Below are 26,067 nucleotides of genomic sequence, written 5' to 3' on the forward strand. Positions count from 1 at the left end.
GCTAGGCATCTTAAAATGCACAGGACAGTCCTTTACAACAAGGAATTATCCAGTACAAACATCATTGGTGTAGAGGTTGAGAAGCCCTACTCTAATCTTATGCTTAAACTGTTAGTTCAGTTACCTGTTGAATTATGTGGCATTTTCCTAAAAGGAAACTCCTATTGGAAGTACAGAAACATAAAAGAATTCTTTTCTATCATTAAAGTAGGCTCATCCTGAAGTTATTTTTCATATTATATTTGATACTTAAGGAAATTATGAAAGATAAATTGCATTTATTGGCCCCATAATAATGACATAAACCCACTATGGTATTCTTTTTTTTTTTTGAGATGGAATCTTACTCTGTTGCCCAGGCTGGAGTGCAGTGTCGTGATCTTGGCCCACTGCAACCTTCACCTACCAGGTTCAAGCGATTCTCCTGCCTCAGCCTCCTGAGTAGGTGGGATTACAGGCACCCCCCACCACGCCTGGCTAATTTTTTTTGTATTTTTAGTAGAGATGGAGTTTCATCATGTTGGCCAGGTTGGTCTCGAACTCCTGACCTCAGGTGATCCACCTGCCTTGGCCTCCCAAGCGCAGGGATTACAGGTGTGATCCACTACCAGGACCGGCCCTACTATGGTATTCTAAAAGCACTTTTTAGGCTCCTTCTGTATTGGTTTTAGTGGCAAAAATCTTTCCCAGAAGGTTGAAAGAAGTACTGGTACTATCAGATAGGTATTCAAAATTAAAGAGCTACTATAGGTAAGCTAGAGAGCATACGTATACATATATGTAGGTCCTCCACCTGAGGGAAGCTCTGTCAATAGATCCTGCTTTGACCATTTATCATATTGATGGGGAATCTGTGCTGACCTGGCACTCACCTTATCACACTTGTGATCAACTGCATGCATTAAAAAGACAAATGGTGAGAGCCACAGAGAAGTTACTAGCAACTTGCCCTTTTTACTACTTTCTTAGTTTAAAAAAGAAAAGAAAAAAAGAAAAGAAATAGAGTCAACCAGACTCTGAAGAGTCTCTTCACATCCGTCCATTAAAAGCAACTTTAAGGTTTCACTAGGTCTTGGCACAAAAGTATTTAAGAGCCCATAGGTCCAGACAGTTACTCAACCTCACCTGTCCAAAAGCAGAAGAGAATCATAATACAGCAAAGCAACATGCAGTCTGTTTCACAGGCTACATGACTCAGGAAATGAGGAAGGATTTAGATCTTTACAACAGCATTTTCTGTAGCTAGACTTAACTCCTGGGTCTCTTTACAAGGCTGACTACAACGCTTTCACCCAGCAATCTTAAATCCTCAACTAACAACACAAAAGTAAGTGGTAAAACATTTTCTAGTTCTACCACGGTTAAACCTTCCAATGACTGCAGCAGTAATACTGCAATATCAACTGCTGCAGAAAGTCACAAGGAAAACAAGCTAAAAAATCAGCTATTAACACATCTATGAAAAGAAACATTAATACTACATAAGGAATTAATCTGACCTAAAATAGCTAGCTCTTAAAGTATTTCAACAGCAGCATGCATAATAATTTTACTATGAAGAATATTTTTATTCAGTTGTTTTGACAAATGAAACAGAAAATGTTTAATACTTCCAACATGTAGCCTGCTTGTTTAAAGCAGCTAAACCTAAGGTTAGTTAAATTTTTAGTAAAGAACACCTACGAGCTCTGAAAGAAAAATGTCAGCTCCTTAATCTTTTAAGATCATGCATATACAGAACTGGAAGAAAAAAAAAGTTACCTTCTTTTTCTCGATGTTTCTAATTTTGTGTTTAAGGCATATGAGTCCATTTTCAATATAGGTCTCATATGCTTGGGAAGGAGATGCAGCAGAACTCAGAGTAGACTGCAGGGGGCTCAAGGCCCGCTGGCTTTCCCCATGCTGAGTGTGGTTCACTTGGGGCTTGGCTGACTTCATATTCCCTTCTCTTTCCTCCTCTGAATGGCCTGAAGGTGACTGGTAACCAAAAGGGGATGAAGAGAGTTGCACCATTGAAACAGATGAGGCTGAAGGAGGTGGGGGAAAGTTAAGTATAAAATTAGGACTAGAGGGACACAGCCAGACAATAACTTCCCTGGAAAGTCTAGACCACTCCCTTAAATTCTTTTCCACAGAAGTGAGCTCAAAACCCAGTGATGCTTCAGATACTGTACTTCCATCCTACTTTTAAAGTAATTAGTGCCGCTAGCCAATAAGGATAGCCTTTACGTAGGCAAAATCTCCAACATAGAGGATGTTTCCAGAAATTCGATTTTCCACATAGGGAGGAAGAACTGCAATGGCTTCACAGCTCCTTTCCTCTCATGAGGGCAGACCACATTCTAAATAATTCCCATGGACACGTGATGACACCAAAAGAATAAGCTTCCCACACCGGGACCTAAGGCAGCCACTCAAACCTCTTTACATGATCCTCACCACCAGCCCTAACCTCAATCCTGAACGTATGAAAGAAAATCCCAAACTCACAACATTCTCTCATAGCTCTAAGTGACCCAGCAGCTTCTTGAACAAGAATGCTAACTTCCCCAATTGCTCTGGGGCCTACGAGGCAATCCATCACTACTGGACATTCTCAGCCAGGTACTCTCTCAACCTGCAGGAACTCCGCGTTGATTCTCGGCTGTTTGGTTTAGACTAGCCCAAAACTGCTTACACCCAACCAGTTAAAGCTTGTTCTAGCGAGCCCTTCCCCTGCCCTAAAGAGTGGCCTTTGCGCACTTAGGTATCCCTCCCTCGACCTCCAAGCATCCGCGGTATCCCTTTCTCCCCGCTTAGGAGCATCCCCAAAGCAAGGACAGAACAGGCCCCATGCACGCCAGCGAGCACCCCCTCAAGTCTCCGAGCGAGCCTGCGCGAAGAGCACCTCTCCCGAGCGGCCACGGAGAGCCCTGCAGGCACCGACCGCCACCCTTCCCACAGACGCCCCGGGGACGCAGAAACCGGTTCTGCAAGGCCCCAGGGGAGGCTGACCTGGAGGAAAACGCACCGGCCACAGGCCACGGCCCACGGGAGCCCCGCCCCGCCCCGGGGATGCCAAGCCGCCCCTCCACCTCGCCGCGGCGCCGGCCACCCAGACCTGCCCACCCTCGCCGGGTCGGCCGCCTCCCTCCGCCGCGCCGACCGAGGCCGCCGCAGCCGGACTTCACCTCCCCAGGCAGCCGAGGCCGCCGCTGCCGCAGCCCGGGCCCGCCTTCCAAAGCCGGCGGGAGGCAGGAGCGCTGCGGAGGTGGACCGGCGCCACCCCGCACTCGCGTCTCCTCCTCCTGTCTCCTCCCTCTCCCCTCCCGGTCCTCGCCCGCGGCCTCTGCGGCGACAGGCACCCCGCTGACTCCGCCGCTCGCGCCCAGGCCCGCCCTCCGTGCCGCGCGTGGCTTTTGTAGGCCGCGCCCCGCCCCGGCTCGCTCCTCCCCCGGCCGCCCCACCACCGCCTCCTTCCGGTGCCCCTTCTTGGCTGCAGCTGGCCTCCTGCGCTTGTGGGGTGTTAGTTCCGGGCCCAGCTTGGGCTGGTGGGGTAGGTCGGGAGAGGGCGCGGTCTCACAGCCTTTGCGCAGATTGCGGGGCACCAGGTGGGGGCCCAGGCGACGCCGAATGCGGGCAGAGCGGAAACCGCGCAGCCCCGCTGGACCTCGCTGATTGCCGGCTGCACCGGTGGGTTCGCGACCTTGAACAGGTGACTCCAATAGCTCCAGGAGGGCAGAGCGCCCTTGGCGGAACTGCCAGATAAGCCGAGCTTGAGGCTGTCCTAGCCCAGTGGGCAATCGTGAAATGCAGAGGCACCTTTGCCTCTCAGCATCTTTCATAGTAGGATGGGGAATAAACACCGTTTCCTTACAGGAGAATCAGCCTGTAAGAGCAGAATGCCCCAAATCAGCATTGCCATAAAAACGGAGTAGGTGACTTCGCAACCTGCAATAATAGGATTGAGTTTATTCAGGCTGTATTATTTGTTCATGTGAAACACATTTATTGACTGGCACGCAGAGAAAGCTGTAAAAAAAACTTTGTAAGGTTACATAAAATTAAGAGAAAAGTCTGGAAATACATAAAAGTTTATTAAGGAAAGGAAGGTGTTTCTGAGACCAAACAAGAAAAGCACACACACACAGACACACTCAGCAATACTTAGCCCCAACATATGTTTAGTTATTACACCAAGTGGAGTTTTTTAGGTCCTGTCTGTCCCTGACGCTCTGATAAAAAATATTGAGACTAGCAAGAGAACAGAGAAAATTCAGAATAATAATCAAGGAAACAAAGGTCTAGTTTTAAAAGCCTTGGTCAACTTCACACAAAATTAATTTTAACATTACTTAATACATTTTTTGGCATCTATTATCTGTGTTCTTTTCAGTCCCTGGTGACATAACGTACCCTAATGTTGCATTTTAACTTTGAATCTGTGAATCTCATATGTGTTCTTTAGGGTCAGAGAAATACTAGATTTTCTCTTTTACTCATTGTTTATAACCAGAGAAAGAGCAGAAGATGCTGAACATGAGGAGAGGAAGGCTGTGCCTTCACCTTTGATGACACAAAAAACAGTGGCCATAATAAGAAAAAATGTGAAGGACACACTGTTGGATCAATGAGTTGACACAAAGTTACAGCACAACCTGAGTTGTAGCCCAAGCTAATGATGAATCTAAAAACCATATTCCAGTCAAATTAGTCATGAAATGTTTGCCTTCTAATCGGCCAGGCAAAAAAGGAGGCCATAAATTTTAAATTTTCTACTAAATGGATATTCTCCTAAATGAATAAATCTATACAGATTTACTTCTCAATAAGGATTATAAAAATGGATCACGAAAGAATGCAAAAGCAAAAGTAATTAAATTTCAAGTCCAGTAAGGTACAGTCTGTATATGTATGGCGTGACATTTATAGGAGAACATACCACAGTAGATACTCCTGAAGCAATGTCTTCTAAACAGGTTACAAAGATGATTCAGATAAAAGCTTTTCTGCTAGAGGAGATCTTTAAAGTCAGTAAGTCTGGCTTACTTTGAAAGCATATGTCCCCAAAACTTTTATTTGTCAGAAGTTTGGTTTATTTTACCCTCTCGCACTCCCTATTTTCTGTAACACCGTGACTTTTCTTGCCAACTGTGAGGCAGTATTTGTGGCATACCACCTCCAAGCTTAGCAAGGAATAACTATATTTGAAATATAAAAAGTGTTATCTCAAGTCATTGATAGAAGAATATATTCATTCATTCATTCATTCAACAGATACTTAGCACTTGCTATGTAGTAGGTGATAAGGCTATAATGGTGACTGAGACAATATAGCTTCTGCCTTCATGGAGCTGAGTGGGGGAATTCAGTAAAAGCTATAGATGTAAATGGCAAAAACGACTAAATCAAAAAACCCGAAAGACAAAAATACTAAAGACTTTTATAATGGATGGTTCGATTTCTACAAAAACAGCAAGACTTTACATCCTTTGAAAATGTGAAGCTCTTAAATATGCACTGTCTGACAAATGTTCAATTGCTGCAGGGATGGTTATGCTGTAGTCACTTAAAATTCATATAGCTTCATATTGTTGAAACTGGAAAGATAAATCCACCTAAGGATGTGAAACCTGGTAGTGTATTAGTAGAGATATGAGAAATTGTCTTAGACATATTGTTGTGGGTGATAGAAGTCTGTTTCTTTTTTTTTTTTTTTTTTTTTTGAGGCGGAGTCTCGCTCTGTCGCCAGGACTGGAGTGCAGTGGCCAGATCTCAGCTCACTGCAAGCTCCGCCTCCCGGGTTTACGCCATTCTCCTGCCTCAGCCTCCCGAGTAGCTGGGACTACAGGCGCCCGCCACCTCGCCCAGCTAGTTTTTGTATTTTTAGTAGAGACGGGGTTTCACCGTGTTAGCCAGGATGGTCTCGATCTCCTGACCTCGTGATTCGCCCGTCTCGGCCTCCCAAAGTGCTGGGATTACAGGCTTGAGCCACCGCGCCCGGCCAGAAGTCTGTTTCTTATTGGCTGTACAAGACTTTGTGGATAATTGCCACCGAGAGAGAGGGAGAAAGTCACGAAGAAAAATAACAATAAGGCTAGGAAAGAAAAAGACAGGGAACAGTAACATAAAGTTGTTTAAAATGTAGGACTTTCGGCCAGGCATGGTGGCTTAGGCCTGTAATCGCAGCACTTTGGGAGACCAAGGCGGGCCCATCACCTGAAATCGGGAGTTCAAGACCAGCCTGGCCAACATGGCGAAACCCCATCTCTACTAAAAATACAAAAATCAGCCGGACATGGTGGTGCACCCCTGTAGTCCCAGCTACTTGGGACGCTGAGACAGAAGAATCACTTGAACCCAGGAGGCGAAGGTTGCAGTGAGCCGAGATTGTGCCACTGCACTCCAGCCTGGATGATAAGAGTGAAACTCTCTCTCTCAAAAAAAAAAAAAAATATATATATATATATATATCTATATATACACACACACACATATATAAAGTATTGTCACATACTTGCTGATTCATAGAGTATCTATTCAAATATTTGAGAAAAGAAGCTTTTTATGAAAGTAAAGAACTGAGAAATGTAGACCTCAGGTAGGAAAAGAAAACTTGCCGTAATAGTTTAGAGTATTTTTAGAGAAATATCTGGTTTATAAGATTAATATTTTGGTAGGCTTATTTTTTCATAAAATTATAATTATACATTCCTATTGGTTTTGTTGATACTGTTTTTCTGATATTGAAATTAATGCATTAATAGTGCTCCACCATTAAGTACCTTTGAAATAAAAGTTCTTTAGAGGAGGAATAATCAGCATAGAACTTGTGAATGTGTGTCATTAAATCAATAATATCAAGCCCATAAAAATACGATTTCTGTCCAACTTTGAAGTATTGTAAAGTGCCAACAGCATGGCTTTGGAGCCAGACACACATGGACTAGATTTTTTTTTTTTTTTTTTTGAGACAGAGTCTCGCTCTGTTGCCCAGGCTGGAGTGCAGTGGCGCAATCTCGGCTCACTGCAAGCTCCGCCTCCCGGGTTTACGCCATTCTCCTGCCTCAGCCTCCCGAGTAGCTGGGACTACAGGCGCCCGCCACCGCGCCCGGCTAGTTTTTTGTATTTTTAGTAGAGATGGGGTTTCACCGTGTTAGCCAGGATGGTCTTGATCTCCTGACCTCGTGATCCGCCCGCCTGGGCCTCCCAAAGTGCTGGGATTACAGGCGTGAGCCACCGCTCCCGGCTGGACTAGATTCTTATTCCTGCCCCTTACTAGCTGAATGCTCTTGGGCAAGTTACTGAAATTCTGTGGGCTTCAGTTTTTTCAGCTGTAAAACAGCTGATAATAAAACAGACGTAATATTACCTATTAACAGCATTGTTAAGGATTTCATTTTGTTTCTGTAAAAGCATCTGTCTAGAGACTAGGCCATGAAAACGTATCCTCCACTGGGATACCTGTATTTACTGCTTTTCCCACAGTACGAAGCCCAGCATTTCTCCTAGTAGCCAAGGAAAACTAGAGAACTGTGGAATTTATGACTCAGGAATCCCACCCCCACTTATTTGAAAGATAAGGTATATAAAGCTGCTGGAAATTTGTGAGTTTTCCAAGACCTAAAGAATCTAGGTCTCCTGCCTTCTAGTGCAACATGCACTCCAGGCTGCTTCATGCCTTTCCCTTGCTGCTTCCATGCACTAAATAAAGTATAGAAATAGGCAATTACACTTGAAGAACTGAAACCAAAAAGAATAAGTAATTCAGTGTTACAGTGTCTTCAAAGGAATTCATTCAGGAAGACATTTTTAAATACTCATATATTTTGATCCAGTAACCTTTATTTTAGGAGTCTCCCCAGTCAAAATAATCAGAGATGCAAACAAGCATTTATTTATGGAAATGTTAGGCACCACATTTTTTTAAGTGGTGAGAAATTGTAAACAACAACCTAGACATTCAACAATAGAGAAATGGCTAAATAATGTGACTCTAAGCCTTGAATTTTAATTCGAGTAGTACAAATCATCTTTTCAAAGAATATTCAATGACATCATATTATATGAAGTGAAAAAAGCACAGGATAAAACACGGTATAAAACATTTAGTAAGATTGTGATTTTGTAAAATATTTCATTTTAAATATGCATGGAAAAGGCTGAAAGATGTTTTCACTTTATTTTTATAGCATACGTTCAATCTTTATACCAAACTAGAAAAAGTATTTTCCCAAAAACATGAAAACTGCCCCCTCCATAGATTACCATTATTAACTTTTTGCTTATATTCTTCTAGACTTATTTCCAAGAAAATATCTATGTAATTTTTTACAAAATAGGAATGTACTAAACATTTTGCAATTCTGCTATTTTGACTTAAAATATAGTGAGCATCTTTTTATTAAAATAAACTTGGTGCAGTGACTCACACCTGTAATCCCAGCACCTTGGGAGGCCAAGGCGGACAGGTCACGAGATCAGGAGATCAAGACCATCCTGGCTAACAGTGCAACCCCGTCTCTACTAAAAATACAAACTATTAGCCAGGCATGGTGGCGGGCACCTGTAGTCCCAGCTACTCGGGAGGCTGAGGCAGGAGAATGGTGTGAAACCAGGAGGCAGAGCTTGCAGTGAGCCGAAATCACGCCACTGCACTCCAGTCTGGGCGACAGAGCAAGACTCTGTCTCAAAATAAATAAATAAATAAAAATAAAATTAAATAAACTTTAACTTTGGATTAGCTTTGAGAGGTAGAATTTCATATTATTTTAATTATATTCTTTTTACTTTCTGTGAACAAGTTAGAACTAACATTAACAGAAATGTTAGTTATACAAATAGGAATCACAGCAATATTATACACCCGTAACTATTTGAATAAATGGTAATCTACGTAATTATTATTCTTGTACAAGGACAAGAATCCTAAGTGAAACACAAAAAAAGTGACTCTAAAAAGAAAGCCTAAAGTGGTACAAATTATTTAGTGACTTGAAAAAATACTTCTTATTCACCATGACTTTGTTAGCCCAGAATTTTTCACATAAATGATTTACTCATTTTTAATAAACAATGTGTCCTTAAAAAGTTCTGTTTCTGAGATATGGCATCAAAAGTACAAGCAACAAAGGAAAACATAGATAAGTTGGACTTCATCAGAATTGAAAACTTTTGTGATTCAAAGGACACTATCAAGAAAGTGAAAAGACAGCCCACAAGGTTGGAGAAAATATTTGTAAATTATACATAAGGTACTTGTACAAAAATATATAAAAAACTCTCTTAGAACTAATTAATAAAAAGACAGCCCAATTAAAAAAATGCAAAGAATATGATTAGGCATTTCTCCAAAGAAGAGATGAAAGTGACCAATAAGTACATGAAAAGATGCTCAACATCAGTAGTCAACAGGGGAATGTAAATCAAAACCACAATGAGATATCATTTCACACCTACATAGGTGATCATAATAAAAAAAGATAATAACAAGGGTTGACGAGGACGTGGAAAAATTGGTTGGAATCCTCATACATTGCTGATGGGAGTGTAAATGATGTAGCTGCTTTGGAAGACAGTCTGGTGGTTCTTCAGTTAAACATACTGTTACCATATGACCCAGCAATTCCATTCCTAGGTATATTCCCAAGAGAAATGAAAACACATATGCACACAAAAGTTTGAACACAAATTTTCATAGCAGCATTATCCAAGTCACCAAAAAGTAGAAACAACCAGGCCAGACACAGTGACTCACACCTGTAATCCCAGCACTTTGAGAAGTTAAGGCAGGTAGATCACGAGGTCAGGAGTTTAAGACCAGCCTGGCCAAGATGGTGAAACCCCGTCTCTACTAAAAAAAAAAAAAATACAAAAAATTAGCCGGGCATGGTGGTGGGCACCTGTAATCCCAGCCACTCAGGAGGTTGAGGCAGAGAATTGCTTGAACCTGGGAGGCAGAGGTTGCAGTGAGCCGAGATTGTACCACTGCACTCCAGCCTGGGTAACAGAGCAAGACTCGTTTAAAAATAAATAAATAAATAAATAAATAAAGTAATAAAGTAGAACCAAAATGTCCCATCTACTAGTAAATGCTTAAATACGATGTGTTATGTCTGTACAATTGAATATTATTCAGCCATTAAAAGGAATGAAGTACTGATACAGCATGTATGAAATTTAGAAACATTATACTAAGCAATGCCAGGCGCAGTGGCTCACATCTGTAATCCCAGCACTTTGGGAGGCCGAGGCAGGTGAATCACTTGAGGTCAGGACTTGGAGACCAGCCTGGCCAATGTGGTGAAACCTCATCTCTACTAAAAATACAAAAAGTAGCCAGGCGTGGTGGTGGGCACCTGGAATCTCAGCTATGGGGGAGGCTGAGGCAGGCGAATCACTTGAACCTGGGAAGTGGAGGTTGCAGTGAGCCAGGATCATGCCACTGCACTCCAGCCTGGGCCACAGTGAGACTCCATCTCAAAAAAAAAAAAAAGAAGCCAGCACAAAAGGCCACATACTATATTATTCAATTTATATGAAATGTCCAGAATAGGCAATCTATAGAGACAGAACATGGGTAACTGGTTATCTAGGACTTGGGGGAGTGTTGCAGGAAAATGGAGAGTGACTGCTAATGCATACAGGACAGGGTTTCATTGTGGGGCAATGAAAATGTTGTAAAGTTGATATAATGATTGCACAATTCTGTGAGTATACTAAAAACCATTAAATTGTATACTTTAAATGGGTGAATTGTATGGTGGTGTGGGTTGATTTGTATCCACTAAAAACATATGTTAAAGTCCTACCCCTGTACCTTGAATATCACCTTATTTAGAAATGGGATATTTGCAGATGTGATCAAGTTAAGATGAGGCCATACTGTATTAGGATGGACACCTAAAACCAAGGACTGGTGTCCTCGTAAGAAGAGAGAGATTTGGGGCCAGGTGCAGTGGCTTAGGCCTGTAATCCCAGCACTTTGGGAGGCTGAGGCGGGCAGATCACGAGGTCAGGAGATGGAGACTATCCTGGCTAACATGGTGAAACCCCGTCTCTACTAAAAATACAAAAAGTTAGCTGGGCGTGGTGGCGGGCACCTGTAGTCTCAGCTACTCGGGAGGCTGAGGCAGGAGAATGGCGTGAACCCGGGAGGCGGAGCTTGCAGTGAGCCGAGATCGCGCCACTGCGCTCAAGCCTGGGCGACAGAGCGAGACTCTGGCTTAAAAAAAGAGAGAGAAGAGAGAGATTTGAAGACACGGAGGAGACACAGGGAAGAAGGCCATGTGATGACAGAGACAGTAAAGCAATTTAGTTAGCGAGCCAAAGAACACCAAGGAGTGCTGACAACCACCAGGACATAGAAAGGAGGGAAAGGATTCTTCCCCAGAGCCTTCAGGAGCGTCCCCCTGCCGACATCTTGATTTTGGATGGCCAGTCTTCCAGCACTGTGAGAAAATAAATATTTTCAATAAAATAAAACAATATTCTGTAAATTATGTAAATGTAAAATAAAACAAAATTCTGTAAATATTCAATAAAATAAAACAATATTCAATAAAACAAATTCTGTTGTTTTAATTCACCCAATTTGTGGTAATTTGTAGCCATATGAAACTAATATATATGGTGTGATACAGTATGTGAATTATATACTAATAAAACTTTCTTTTAAGGGCTCTGGGTTTATTTTTGTTTTTAAGTGGAAATGTGTATACTCATGGCAGAGAGCGTTGGAAGTCTAGAAGGCAAAAGGCGAAAAGGAGGCTCTATTCATGCCGACTTCTGCGGGGCAGAAGCAGGAGTGAGGGGAAGGCATAGACCAGAGCCCTTACTGGGGTCCTGCAGCAAATGCAAGGCAGAGCAGGGGAAACAGTTAAGGATTGACTAGTTTGAATAATTCCAATAGGCTTTGGGCTATAGAGGTGATCTCTAGTTGCCTGATACCTGGCCCTGTGATGATTTAGGGCAGGGCAAACAGTGGCTTGGTATGTGAGAATTAGATAAGAAGGTATGTGGAGCCACAACCTTGATCAGGTGGTCTGCACATGAGTTCCCAGGAAGCCGACTTACAGAACAGAGGTAAATATGGTTTACCATATTTATTTATGGTTTGGTCCTGTGATAGGTGGATACCAAATAGACATACAGAATCTTAAAAAATGCAGTTAAAACTGATAGCCTGATACCATTTACCTTCAAACTGAGTCCTCTACCTACCCAAGTACATTGCCTGACAAGTTAACAGCTGAATACTATTCCCTGATTGGTGCTTTGGCCCTGGGAACTAAACTTTGGTTCCTTCTCTATCCAGTCATTCGCTCTCCCTTTAGGCTCTCTGAAACTCTGCATCCCACCCAACTGCCTGTCCATCCCAACAGGTCTGATCACCTATTCAGTGAAAGATTAAAACAAAATTTAGCAGCTCCCAACTGCCCCCAAGATACAATGTTCTTTGCAAATTATTTACATTTTATTTTTGAGTAGCTAATGGAATACAGTTGCTATACAGAAGGAAAAGTATCCCCTCACTCTTGTCCTTAGTTCCCTTCCTCCAAGTTAACAAGTATTAACTATCTTTGGTGGGACTTTCCATAGATTTTATGCACATATAACATACATTCTCCCACCACCATCACCATTTTTTTTAATTTTTATTTATATATTTATTTATTGAGAGAGAGTCTCGCTCTGTCGCCCAGGCTGGAGTGCAGTGGCGCAATCTCGGCTCACTGCAAGCTCCGCCTCCGGGGTTCATGCCATTCTCCTGCCTCAACCTCCCGAGTTGCTGGGACTACAGGCGCCCGCCACCACGCCCGGCTAATTTTTGTATTTTCTGTAGAGACAGGGTTTCACCGTTTTAGCCAGGATGGTCTCTATCTCCTGACTTCATGATCCGCCCGCCTCAGCCTCCCAAAGTGCTGGGATTACAGGCGTGAGCCACCGCGCCCGGCGCACCACCACCATTTTTTTAATCCAAATGTGTTCACATACAAACACTGCTCCATCTTGCTTTTTTCTCCTAACAGTATATCTTTGCAATCAACCGTATACCATTATACAAGGAGCTTCCTCATTCTTTCAAACAAGCATAGTATTGCATTTAAATGTATCATAAATTATTTAATGGACACAATGTAAGTTATTCAGGAAATGAATACCCTGAAAGCCCTGACTTGATCTCTAGGCAGTCTATGCATGTAACAAAATTTTACTTGGAACTCATAAATTTATACAAAAAGTAAAGGTACCATAATTTAACCAGTCCTCTAGTGAAAAATATTAAGGATATTTCCAACCTTTTGCCTTACAGTGATGCAACTAATAACCTTATTCATACATCATTTTGCACATTTATGAATATATCTGTAGGAGAAAACCTTCAAAGCAGTATTACTGAAACAACTATGCTTTTGATAGGTGTTTCCAAATTGATTTCCATAGAAGTAACCACATTTAAACTCCCATCAGCAACATATGCAACCTGTTTATCCTCCCCATCATTAACACAGCATGTGTAGCAAGTGCTGCTGTGCCCAGCTCACATTCCTCAGACCTGTCAGTGTGTTTCTGTGACTTCCGACTGTCAATATCTGCTCAGTCTCTGTGCCTGAGAGTCCCCTTCCCAACTGAACAAGGAGTCTTATGGGATTATAGGAAGGTCAAAAGCACAGAAAATGAACTCCAGTACCCTCAACCTGCCCCCCGCCCCACCCCCCCACCACCCCCCCACCTGCCCCCCGCCCCACCCCCCCACCACCCCCCAACCTGCCCCCCGCCCCACCCCCCCACCACCCCCCCCCCCCCCCCGCCACTCACCATACACACAAGGCACAAGGAGCAGCATTTATCCCTGGCTTTTCAGCTCCGTCATCCCTCTAGTGGGATAATTCTGAGGTTTGTATATTACATTACCTCCTAGGGTTTTTCCACAAGGTAGCTGGTAAATAAAGTACCTTCATTGGCTGCCTTACCTTTTCTATGGCACTTCCCTACTTCTCTTTCCAGTATCCCCTCCCAGCTGCCCCATCTGAATTGCCCTCCTAAGATTCTTTTTATTTGTAATTAGTATCAGGCAGCAAAAGTAGGGGTCAGCAACGTTTACCTTCCAAAGATAATTGAGCTCCTTATTTGATCTGAGTGTTCCTACATCTGTTTCATCTTCTTCATAATGTTGATATTTTTTGGGTTATTGGAAACTAGTCTCTTTAAAACCATGCAACATTAATTAAAGCTTTAAAGCAGATGTCTGTGCCAGAAAAAAATTCAGCAAATTACTTTTAAAATAAGAATTTTTCCCTTAATCTCAGCAGGAATCCTGAGACCATGCATATTATTCATGTAGGTTGGCACTGAAATTATCTTGTGGCCATGGAGAGGAAAGGAAAATAAACAACATGTTGATTTTCATAGGAAATTTTAAAAGATGTATACTTTTAAAGACTTCGTAATGTTTCTTTCAAAATGTCTAACAATTAATAAGTAAAACAACATGGGGGAAAAAGACTAAATGGAACTTCACTTAAATGTTAAATGTTTCACTATTGAGGCAAATTATTTTTTTCTAGGAGAGTTACCTTCAGATGCAGGTAAGCAAAACCACTAGCTAATAAGTCAGCTTCTTAGAGCTTTAGTTTTATTTCCTCTGAAATGAGACTATAATTCACTGGAGTGTTTTGATGATTAAATGAGCTAATAGATGTAAAGTACTTAGCACATTGCCTGTCACAATACTCAGTAATTGGTCCTTATTCTTACAAAAACAGTTTCCACTCAGGTGCCATTATCTACTCTAAAAGTACCCAGGGAAGAATACATCCCATGGAAGGATTAGGACAGCCTAGGGAAAGGAAGTAGGACACTACATAAAGGATTCATAAGACAAAACCCCCACATCTCAGGACGGCACAAATCAAGAAGACAACATAGTCTCTTTCCCCATGCTTTGCATTGCTTGGGCTACCCAGACTTCTGTAAATGTGTACAGGGGGCATCACAGAAATTACTACATAGAAGGGTAGTCTGGCTTAATGCAAATGCTGGAGTAGACACGTTTTCTCTAAGATCATTGCTTTTGCTACACCTACCTGACACTATAACTATTAATGTTACCAATTCTAAAAGCATGATTTAGAGTTGCAGCAACAATGCCTCTTCTTCAGAGCAGCCTGTGCAATAGTTGTTTGTTTAAAGCAAAATTTGAAAGTAAGAGGTAGAGGGCAGGCAATGAGAGTAGGTATAGAGAGGATATACTGGATATATCATGGTGTCTATAATGGCATAGTAGAAAAAGAACAGGATGAAGAACCAGGCAGGCAGAGTTCTAATTCTAGCTCTTCCAATGACAGTTTGTGAACTTGGGCAAACTACTAAATTTGTCTGTGAACAGTCCCCCAATAAACTGTCAGCAATTGCTATCCACTCTACCTCGAAAGCATATCCCAATTCTGTCCACTTCTCTCTATATACACTTCCATCGAAGCCAGGCCACTGTCTCCTCTCTACAGCAACAGCCTCCTATGGATTTCTTGCTTCCCTGCTGACCCCACTACAATGTCTCTTAGACACTGAAGCAGAGGGATAGTTAAGAATTTAAAATATGATATAATCTGCTCAGGTCTCCTAATCATTCTCTACCTCACTTAGAAAAAACAAGTTCATACTATAGTGCTTAAGATGATGTTCATGATATAAACCCTCCCCCAACCTCCACCTCTGTTTCCTCATTGTGGCTGACAGCCCCTAACGTGGTTCCCATGATCCCCAACTCCAGGTATTCATCCCAGTATAATTCCTTTCCCTTGAGTGGGCAGGACCTGGACATGTTTTTAACCAACAGAACACAGCCAGGGTGATGGGCCATCACCTCTGTGATAACCTTACACAAGACTATAACCTCTCTTGCTGGGAAACTCTCTCTCTCTCGTTGGTGTTGAGGAAGCAAGCAGCCATGAGGGGAAGGCCCCCACCGCAAGGAACTGAGGGCAGCTTCCAGCCAACAGCCAGCAAGAGGTTGAGGCCCTCCAGCCAAGAGCCTGCAAAAAATTGAATTCTGCCAAAAACTACTTGAGCTTGGAAGCAGATTCACAGATGAGCCTCCCATGAGAACCCTACCTTGGCCAATACCCTGATTGCAGCTTTGCAGAGGACCCAGCTAAACTGTGCCAGGCTGCTACATTTGTGGTAATATTGTTATATAACAACAGATAACTAGTACACTTCTCTTCCATTACACTCTTTCTTATCCCTACACCGGACCTTCTTGCTGCTCTCCCATGTGTCAAGGCTATTCCCTCCTCAGGGTCATTGCACTTAACCGTGTCCTCTGCCGAGGAGGCTTTTAACCCAGCTCTTTACCTAGCTGACCTTTTCTTGTCGTTCAAGAACTTAGCTCTAATGTTTATTCTTATCTAACTAATCTAAATAGCCATTCTGACACTAGCACATCACAATGTTTTCATTCTCTGCATAGGACTATTACCCCCCAAAAAAGTCTTTGTTCTGTTTCTTTAGAAAGTGAGCTATTTGAGCAGGGCGCGGTGGCTCACGCCTGTAATCCCAGCACTTTGGAGGGCCGAGACGGGCGGATCACTAGGTCAGGAGATCGAGACCATCCTGGCTAACACGGTGAAACCCCGTCTCTACGAAAAAAATACAAAAAAACTAGCCGTGCGAGGTGGCGGGCGCCTGTAGTCCCAGCTACTCAGGAGGCTGAGGCAGGAGAATGGCATGAACCCGGGAGGCGGAGCTTGTAGTGAGCTGAGATCCGGCCACTGCACTCCAGCCTGGTCGACAGAGCCAGGCTCCGTCTCAAAAAAAAAAAAAAAAAAAAGAAAGAAAGTGAGCTATTTGAGAGCAAGGACCTTGTCTATCTTGTTTCCTACTATATGCCTAGAAGCTAAAATAGTAGCTGGTACTATGGTAACATTCAATAAATACTTGTTAATTATCATTAAATGAATATTGGGCAGTATTTAAGCTCCTTCCTGTGCTCAAATAGTCTCAGGTCCATAGTCTCAGGTCATATATGTCCCAAGGGGACATATGCAAAGATGTGCATTGTAACAATATTTATGGTACAGTAAATAGAAGATAATCTTGGTGTCCATCACTGGAAGAGTAGATTAGCAATAGATCAGATTTGCACATTGCAGCATGGCTGAACTTAAAGCATAATGCCCAAGACTAAGATGTATATGATGCACATTTTTGTAAAACAAAAATACACATGCGCACAAAGATACATGTTTTGTAAGAACTATATAAAGAAACAAGCAAAAAACCACATTAAAAAGACTAGAATGTTTGCCTATAGGAGAGGAAGGAGATGCAAGTGGGAAATGGGGTTAATAGGGAATAACTAAAACAGGACAAGGACCTTGCTCAGTCTAATGATCATAATGTGCTAGGAATCGAGCTGTGTGATTAATTCAATCTTTTCATCAGAGAGCCAAAATTAAGGCAAAGCAACATTGTGTGATTCAGAGATCATAGGCAATATCCAAAGGTGTCATCAGCTTAAAGATTTAAAAAAGTTGGATTAAATACTGGAACGTGACCTGCACTGGGAGTCTCACGTCATTCTTCACTCCTACCCTTCCCTCGCATTCTTATGGAACCGAGGGCCTGGGGGCTTCCAAATTTTCTCTCAGTTTACTCTCCACCCATCTTAGGTTTCCATCATGATTAGACTTAAGCTTAATTTTTTGACACTGCTTCTTCACAGCTGTGCTCTTGCCATGTTCTTGCAGGATGTATACAATGTATGGTTATCTCTCTTTTTGTGATGTTAGACCTATTAAGGACCAGTGCCACCAGTCTTTATGTCAATGCCTCTCTAGTCATTTTGCTTATCTGAGGCTAATTTTCTACTTCATTCCTCAGGAAGAGTTCATGGGAGCAATATTCCCTGAGATCCTAAATGTCTGTAACAATTTATCTGTAGGCCTTAGGCTTGAAAGTCAACTAAGCACAATATATAATTTCTTGGCTCATACTATCATTGCTAACACATATCTTTCAGACTTTTATGTTACAGCTTATACCTTTCTACACTGGAATGTTCTTTCCACTCATCACCTGTCAAACTCTATTCATCCACTTATACCCCGTTGTGGCGTTCTACTGTGACACCTTTCCTATCTCCTCCTGACAGGGTTAAGTGCTACTTTCACAAGTCTTCTTATGCAGCTTTATATATTTCTCTGTGGTATTAATCCATATTATATAGCTACAATTCGTTAAGCACTTACTAGGAAGTTCACCTAGTTTTCTAGGCAAACAAAATCTCATCTAATCTTGTTTTCTAGGCAAACAAATGAAATACATCAGTGTCACTTTTTTCTCTGGAGACAACATTTAATTTTGAATCACTCTATCATCCCTAAACTCTAGCCCAGTTGTCTATATCTCAGTACATTTAAGTTCTTCAGGTATAGTAGGAATTTCATTTTCCTGGACCTACCTCTCCCAAAGCTTTCTAACCTGCACCAATCTGGACTGCTGGCTCTCTAGTGCTGCTGCCTAGCCATTGTCTGAGATCTACCTTCACTCTCATCCTAGGGGTTCCCATTGTCTCTTTTTTTTTTGTAATAAATTTCCCACTTTCTGGATCTTAAGTTAATCCTTTGAGTTTCCTTTTTTGGAGCTTTCTGAAAAAAAGGAAGATTGGGGTAAAATATTAGAGATTAAAACTTGCCCTATCCTCACATGTGATTTGTTTATAATTCCAAGTTAGAAATCATTTTTTTTCCTCTGACAATTTTAAAGACACTGTTCTATCATCTCACAGTTTCCACTGTCACCTTTGAGTAGCCAATGCCATTATGATTCTAAATCCTCGGGAAGCCTTTATGATCTTCTTTTTGTCCCCAGGATTCTGAAATTTCAAGATGAGGTAACTTGGTGCACTCAGTGGGCCCTATCAGTCAGAAACTCAATTCTGAGAATTTTTTAAAAATTATTTCTCTGGTAACTTCTTATCATCTATTTATTTCACTCTCTCTCACTCTTCTCGTCTCTCTTTCTCTCATCTCTCTCTCTCTATATATAGACTTAATATATATAATATATAAATACTTAATATATATTAATATATTATATATAAGTACTTTATATATGGTATTTAATTATATAGTGTTATATATATATATATAACTCCTGTTATTCAGATTTTGTATCTCCTGAGCTGAATGCTGATTTTCTAGTTTTCTTATATGGTCCTTCTATTTTCCATCTCTTTATCTTTTTGTGATAAAGATACTTTCTGAGAGATATTTCCTCATCATTAATTTTTAACCCTACATTTTTAAAAGTTTTTCAGTTATTTTTATATTTCTTAAAGTGCAATCATGAAAATACCAAATGCCAGCACCTAGTACAATGCCTGACATGTGGGAATAAGTGCTTAGTGCACAATTTTTGAAAAAACAAATGGACTTCAATCCCCAACCTGCCATTCTAAGTTTAGAGATCAAAACAGCTGACAACAGGCCTCATTAATTTTCTATTGCCTTTTTGTGCTTAGAAATAATTACTACTAGTTCAGTTTTAAAAGTACTTTTTTTTTTTTTTTTTTTTTTTTGAGATGGAGCCTTGCTGTGTCACCCAGGCTGGAGTGCAGTGGCGCGATCTCAGCTCACTGCAACCTCTGCCTCCGGGGTTCAAGCGATTCTGCCTCAGACTCCCAAGTAGCTGGGACTACAGGTGCATGCCACCACACCTGGCTAATTTTTGTATTTTCAGTAGAGACGGGGTCTCACCATATTGGCCAGGCAGGTCTCAAACTCCTGACCTCGTGATCCACCCACCTCGGCCTCACAAAGTGCTGGGATTACAGGCGTGAGCCACTGCGCCCGGCCTAAAAGTACTTTTAGCTAATATAACATGCTTTTCTATGTTGTTTACATAGACTAATTTTTTCTAAGAAGCCAATAAATTACTCACGTAGCCTTATGTATATGCTAAAACTGAACAGAAAACTGATACCTATTCTGCTCTAAATGGTGAAATAGCAAGTGAAAAAATAATGTAGCAAGAACTACGTGCTCATTGCATGTACTAAATTATTTAATACACGTGACACACTATAAATTAGTGACTGCTGCCATCCCCATTTTATAGAAAAGGAAATTAACTGGAGGCAATGGCATGCACCTGTGATCCCAGCTACTCAGGAGACTAAGGCAGGAGGATTACTCGAGCCCAAGAGTTTGAGATAAGCAGGCTAACATAGCAAGACCCAGTCTCAGGGCGGGGATGGGGGGTGGGGAAGGAAGTTAAAACACAGAGAAGCTAGATTTAATATTTTGCAATTTTTTTACTTCTGTCAATTTTTTTATCATGATTTTTATTTTCAAGAGATCTTTTATCTTCTCCATATGCTTTTTTTTTTTTTTTTTTTTTTTTTAAAGATACAGGGTCTCACTATGTTGCCAGGCTGGACCCGTACTCCTGGCTCAAGCAATCCTCCCAAGTAGCCAGGACTACAAGTGCATAACACTGAACCTGGCTTGCTTACCTATGGCTTTTAAAAAACATCTCATTTTTTCTTCATGAATGCAATAGCTTCTTTTATCTCTCTGAGACCATAACTTGTAGGTCTTAACTTTTCTGATTCCTCTATTGTCTCAGTTTCCTCCAAATTCTTTTCTGTTTGTTTTATCTCTATTTCTTCATGCTGGAAACTTCCCTCAAATGTCTAGTGATTCTTACCTATTCATTTATATCTAAGAGTGAGGCACTAAAACCTAAAAACAAAACCTTTGTGGAGAAGTGCAATGTACTGAATTATAGACTTATTGCAGAATGATTCGGTAGGGCCCGAGCTATTCCCTAGGGAAAACCTCCCCAGAAATGTGTCAGCATCTCTAAATCTTTTTTCTAGGCATGGCCATTTTCCCCAGGAGAAATTCTCCTTACAGTTTCATACTTTGGTGGGTGTTATAGATGCCAGCATTCTAAGAGCCACGGTAAGGAAGGAGGCTTTAGAGTCTGACTTTGAGCTATATCAATTTCCACTTATTTCCCCTACTTTCTGCAGAGCTTCCTGCCTTTCACCTATGCCTGAGTTTGAGTTTCTCAATTCAATACCTTTCCATTTTCTGCTGGGCTGGGTTACTTGTCTGCCTATGGTATGGAAAGGGATATAAGGGTCTAACTGCTTCATTCACAGATATTCAATCCATCCTTCTGTTTTCAGCCTCACTTCTCACCCCTACCTTCAGAGATGACGAATACTACCTATTCCTGAGATTTTCCAGGGTTTGAGGGCAGGGTTTTTCTTTTTGGCTCCCCTCTCTGCAGGCAGTATTGTTTCTGCTTTCTCTGCTCTGCTAGATCAGTTAGCAATTGCAAACTGATTTGGGGGCTTCCAAAATTTAATTGGCATCTCTCAACTGTTCTTCTACCCCCTCTTGTTGTCTCCCTTCATGTTCTTTCTCTTAGATTTGTGCCTTTTAAAATCCCTTTAGTGTCATCTAGGTGGAAATTCAGGAAGGAGCAAAAGGAAATGCGAGTCTCCAATCTTTCATGTTTAGCAAGAAACCTGTGCTTTTAACTTCTCCGTTATGCCGCCTCTATGTATAGCTTGCATGACTATTCCCCACATAGATTATGATTTTCTTGAAGGCAGAGACTTGAAAATAAAAAAAAAAAATTCTGACACTCTTGGGAAAAGATTAAATGTTCTGTAGTTATGGCAGCAAGTAACCACCAGAACTAGTTCCAAACTGGTTTAATGGGCTGAGTATGGTGGCTCACACCTGTAATCCCAGCATTTTGAGAGACTGAAGTAGTAGGTTCACTTGAGCCCAGGTGTTCATGGATGCAGTGAGCTGTAATTGTACACTGTACTCTAGCCTGGGCAACAGAGTGAGACCCTGTCTCAAAAAAGAACCCAGAAAGGAATAAAATAAAATAATCTGGTCTACTGGATTGATGGCAACTTACCTAACTGAATACACTTCTGAAATCTAGCCAGAAATAACCCTATGCTTTTGAAAGCCAGCCAGTCCACAACAATCTCATCTAAACAACTGAGTTTCCCTAGCTGGCAACAACCAACCCACTCCCACCTCTTAAAGTCTACCAATCCCTCAACTTCATGCTCCCCAAACTTCTATAGATAATCAGCTCCTTGCTTTACTGGAGGAGACTGTGTTTCAGGCAGCATTAGATTCAGCTTTTTGTTTCAGATATTGAGTAGTAGTCTTTTTCTTTGTCAGATCTCAGCAACACCACAGTATCTGTTGCTTGGAAGGTACTCAGTGGGAAGATAGGAGAAGGTGCAGAGGACAACTGTAAATGTATCCTAAGTGAAGGGGCCTGGGCTGTTTGCCCTACGCAGCCCTGTGGCAAGGCTAAACCAGGTATAAATTTTGCTCAACGTTCACTCTTCAATTCCAATTCATAAGCATCTTAGGTATAAGAAATGTAAACATCTGCATCCAGAAGCAATTATGTTTGCCTGCCACCTTTCCTTCAGTATTGTTAACTGTATATAATTGTGAAAGGAAAATATCTTGGAACCCCAAAATCACTAAGGAAAATTCAAGCTGGGAATCGCTTAGGGCAAACTTGCCTCCCATTCTATTCAAAGTCATCCCTCTGCTCACTGAGATAAATATGTATCTGATTGAGTCCTTTGGAGAGGCTAATCAAAAACTCAGAAGAATGCAACCACTTGTCTCTCACCTACCTGTGACCTGGGAACCCCCTCCCTGCTTCAAGATGCCCTGCTTTTACTTCGAGTTGTCCTGCCTTTCCAGACTGAACTAATGTTCATCTTACCTATGTTGATTGAGGTCTCATATCTCCCTAAAATGTATAAAACCAAGTTGTGCTCTGACCACCTTGGACACATGTCATCAGGAACTCCTGAGGCTGTGTCATGGGCATGCATCTTCAACCTTGGCAAAATAAACTTTCTAAATTAACTGAGACCTGTCTCAAATTTTGGGGGTTCACATTTGGTAACCACTGAGGGATTATGAGTGGAGATGCCCCTGACCTTTGACAAATCTCCTCCTGGTGCTTGGTACCAGCATGAGCTAACTTTATGGCTCAAATCAAATCAACAGGACAATTTGCTGAGGTGTGAGAGCATCCCCTCCAGAGAATCCCTGATCTTCCCAAATGTGGCCAAGATCTAAAGTTTATTTTTCCTTACAAATTCCACCCCCCTACCCACCGCTTTTTATTGGAGTTCTACTTGCTCCCAACAAGGAAGGCAAGTTTTCCTGCTTCCATGATGATCCAAGGCAGGTAACTCCTTGGTGGAGTTTGAGCTCACTTCTAACAGGGAAAATGAGGTCTTTCTCCTGCTTCTGGGATGGTAGAGAGCTGTCTACAGCCTGAGACCTATCCCTAGGTAAGTAACTGAGTTGGGGTATGTCTTGGCTAAAGTTAAGATTAACAACCAGCTAGTCTTAGTTTCTTCTTACCATTAGAGTGCTCAGTAATCATATAAGTGGCATGATCGTACAATGGCAATTGGTTGAAAGAGTTATTATCAGTAGAAAGGTATCTGGGTTACAATAAGGGATTGTGGAGACCAAGGTTTTAACATGCTACTTGGAATCTTTACCTGCATGATAAAACTTGTACATTTTAGGGAGACAAAAGGCATCAATCAATACATGTATGTATGCCAAGTAGCAGGCTTTAGAAAGAATAGACTCTAAATTTTTCTTCTTAGAATTATGGTCTGTGTTGATGTTAATGCTGGAGGGGTATAATGAGGCGTGCTAACCTCCACTTCCCATCTTAGCCTGAACCAGTTTTTCAGGTTAAATTTTAGAGTGCGCTGGGCCTCTAAAATGGTTGCCAGGGCCTTCAAATTTTATTTTTGGTTTACAACTCTATATGGTCAACTGTTTTCTTTATCCCAGTTCAAAGAAGGGAAGGAGAAGCTCCCATCAACAGATATCACATTTACAGTAGCAAAAGCAGTTCTAACAGATATAGCAAAAAATATCCTATATGGAACATAATATATTATTGGGTTAAATATTCTCCAGACAACACTTAACCACTAGGATAAGATGTGTACTTTAGAACTTAACTCTTTTCTGAGAAGCTGAATTCATTTGCCTCTAGGACACCTAACATGATGCAGCAGAAATTTCTTCTAGGAATCTAAAGGGACCATATGGAGCAAGCTATATTCAAGAAAAACAGGACTATGAGGCTTAGAGTACCAGAGAGGAGGGAACAATTACAAGTACAAAAAGTCCCATTTGGCAAAAGAAATCTGAAGAGCACAGTGTCCTGCACCGGGCTCCGTTACAGCCTGGAGTAAGGCGAAGATGTTGGGGAAATCAGACAGCAGGGAGAATGGGGCCACTGCAGCCCCTCTGACTTTCTTTTCCTGGACTTTCTCAACATCCTTTCCTGCTCTGCTGTTGTTGCAGCTGCAGGTCCTCACTCCAGGTTGGCAGCCAGGGGCTCAGATGGAGCTGGCCCCACACCTCTGCACATTCCCAACCTGAAAACCACTCCAGGCTCCCAGCCTTGCCTATCGGTTCCCTGAGGGTCTTGGACGCTACGCCAGCACAGGGATGTACCTTCTCCCTGGGCACCACCAGAGGCAAGCTCCAAGGATGTAGTTTGGTACCTTCTTACAATTAATTGGTTTTGGACGACTTGGTAATTTAGAAACTGCTGAGGTGAACCTCCAATAGAGGAAGTCTAGCATGGTTCTATGCCTGACTGTGCCCCTGATTATGCCTCAAAATGCCTCTTAAGCCCCTGATGATGGGTACTGGTTTCCCTACAAAGGTGAACATGCTTCTCAGAAGATGCTCCTCCTACCTTCTGCGTCAATGAGGGAAGTTTGGAGGACAAAGTACAGGTTACTTTTGGAACAATAGGTTCCTGTCTCCCTCTGTCCTTTTGACATATTTTCAGATGTAGAAGGGAAAGACCTAAGACACTATCCAAACCCATGGGATCTATCATCACCTATAGGGTGTGACTTGTCACTGTAGCTGAGCCACCTGGCCTTAGCTGCATGTGTGCCAAACAACCACTTGAAAGCTACCGGTTAGAAGGCAATGTGCTTGATACTAGATGCAGCCTGTTAAATATGTTATATGAATTCTAAAAATTAAATACATAAATCTTATTTTTGGTAAATATTGTCAGTCTCTAAAGGACACTATATATTTTAAATCTTATACTATAATTATAAATTTGTCTATTTCTCCTTATAGTTCCACCTGTATTTGATTTATGTATATTGAAAATCTGTGGTTGGTTCCATGTAAGATCTTAACTGTCATGTCTTTTTGGATAAATATTTCTTTTATCATTACAAAATGTTTTTCTTTATCTCTTTTAGTCTTTTTCATCTGTAGTACTACATCTGTTATTATCACATCCGTATTACTACATCTGTTATTATCACATCTGTTATTATTTGCTTGATATTTGTTTTTTAAAATATATCTTTTATCTCACCTTTGGGCATCATTAGAAAATGGCTTAATATTTTCCATTTTAGACCTATTGTTAATTCTTTAAAATGAAATATGAGGAAGAAATTTTTTTTTTTTTTGAGACGGAGTCTCGCTCTATCGCCTAGGCTGGAGTGCAGTGGCGCGATTTCCGCTCACTGCAAGCTCTGCCGCCTCCCAGGTTCATGTCATTCTCCTGCCTCAGCCTCCCGAGAAGCTGGGACTACAGGTGCCTGTCACCATGCCTGGCTAATTTTTTTGTGTTTTTAGTAGAGACAGGGTTTCACCATGTTTGCCAGGATGGTCTCTATCTCCTGACCTCGTGATCCGCCAGCCTCAGCCTCCCAAAGTGCTGGGATTACAGGCATGAGCCACCGCGCCCGGCTGAGGAAGAAAATTTTAAGGCACCAAAATGTTGGGGTACCAAGAGAAAGAACCAGTCAGAGTATTTGTTTTTCCCTTTATTTTCAATTATCTTAACCAATGCTAGGGGTTCCTCAAAATGTTAAAAATGGAACTATCTTATGACCCAGCATTTCTACTCCTAGGTATGTACCCCAAGATAAATGAAAACATGCGTCCACAGAGACACTTGTACACAAATGTTTATAAGAGCATTACTCATGATAGC

General features: G+C 41.7%; 1 protein-coding gene and 1 long non-coding RNA gene across 14 annotated transcripts in view; one reads left to right on the plus strand and one right to left on the minus strand.

Moving 5' to 3' along the window:
- The window catches only part of CAPRIN2 (caprin family member 2), a 45,217-nt gene extending 41,845 nt beyond the window's left edge, over positions 1-3,372 (minus strand). For 3 of the 13 annotated variants that reach the window (XM_030939389.1, XM_030939387.1, XM_030939385.1), the window contains exon 1: positions 1,762-2,996. In XM_030939389.1, coding sequence (XP_030795249.1) covers positions 1,762-2,013 — 252 coding nt within the window. In that variant the 5' untranslated portion in view covers positions 2,014-2,996. Of the gene's footprint in view, positions 1-1,761; positions 3,008-3,170 lie in introns of those variants that run through there. The other 10 variants (XM_030939394.1, XM_030939391.1, XM_030939386.1 and 7 more) reach the window with 9 other exon arrangements.
- A 121-nt stretch (positions 3,373-3,493) lies between these two features.
- On the plus strand, positions 3,494-25,439 carry LOC104680305. The gene is made up of 2 exons (XR_750439.2): positions 3,494-3,694; positions 24,079-25,439. It is a non-coding gene; the product is annotated as an uncharacterized LOC104680305 (long non-coding RNA).
- The last annotated feature ends 628 nt before the right edge of the window (positions 25,440-26,067 follow it).

The sequence above is a fragment of the Rhinopithecus roxellana genome, chromosome 10, assembly GCF_007565055.1.
Source record: "Rhinopithecus roxellana isolate Shanxi Qingling chromosome 10, ASM756505v1, whole genome shotgun sequence".
Lineage (NCBI taxonomy): Eukaryota > Metazoa > Chordata > Mammalia > Primates > Cercopithecidae > Rhinopithecus > Rhinopithecus roxellana.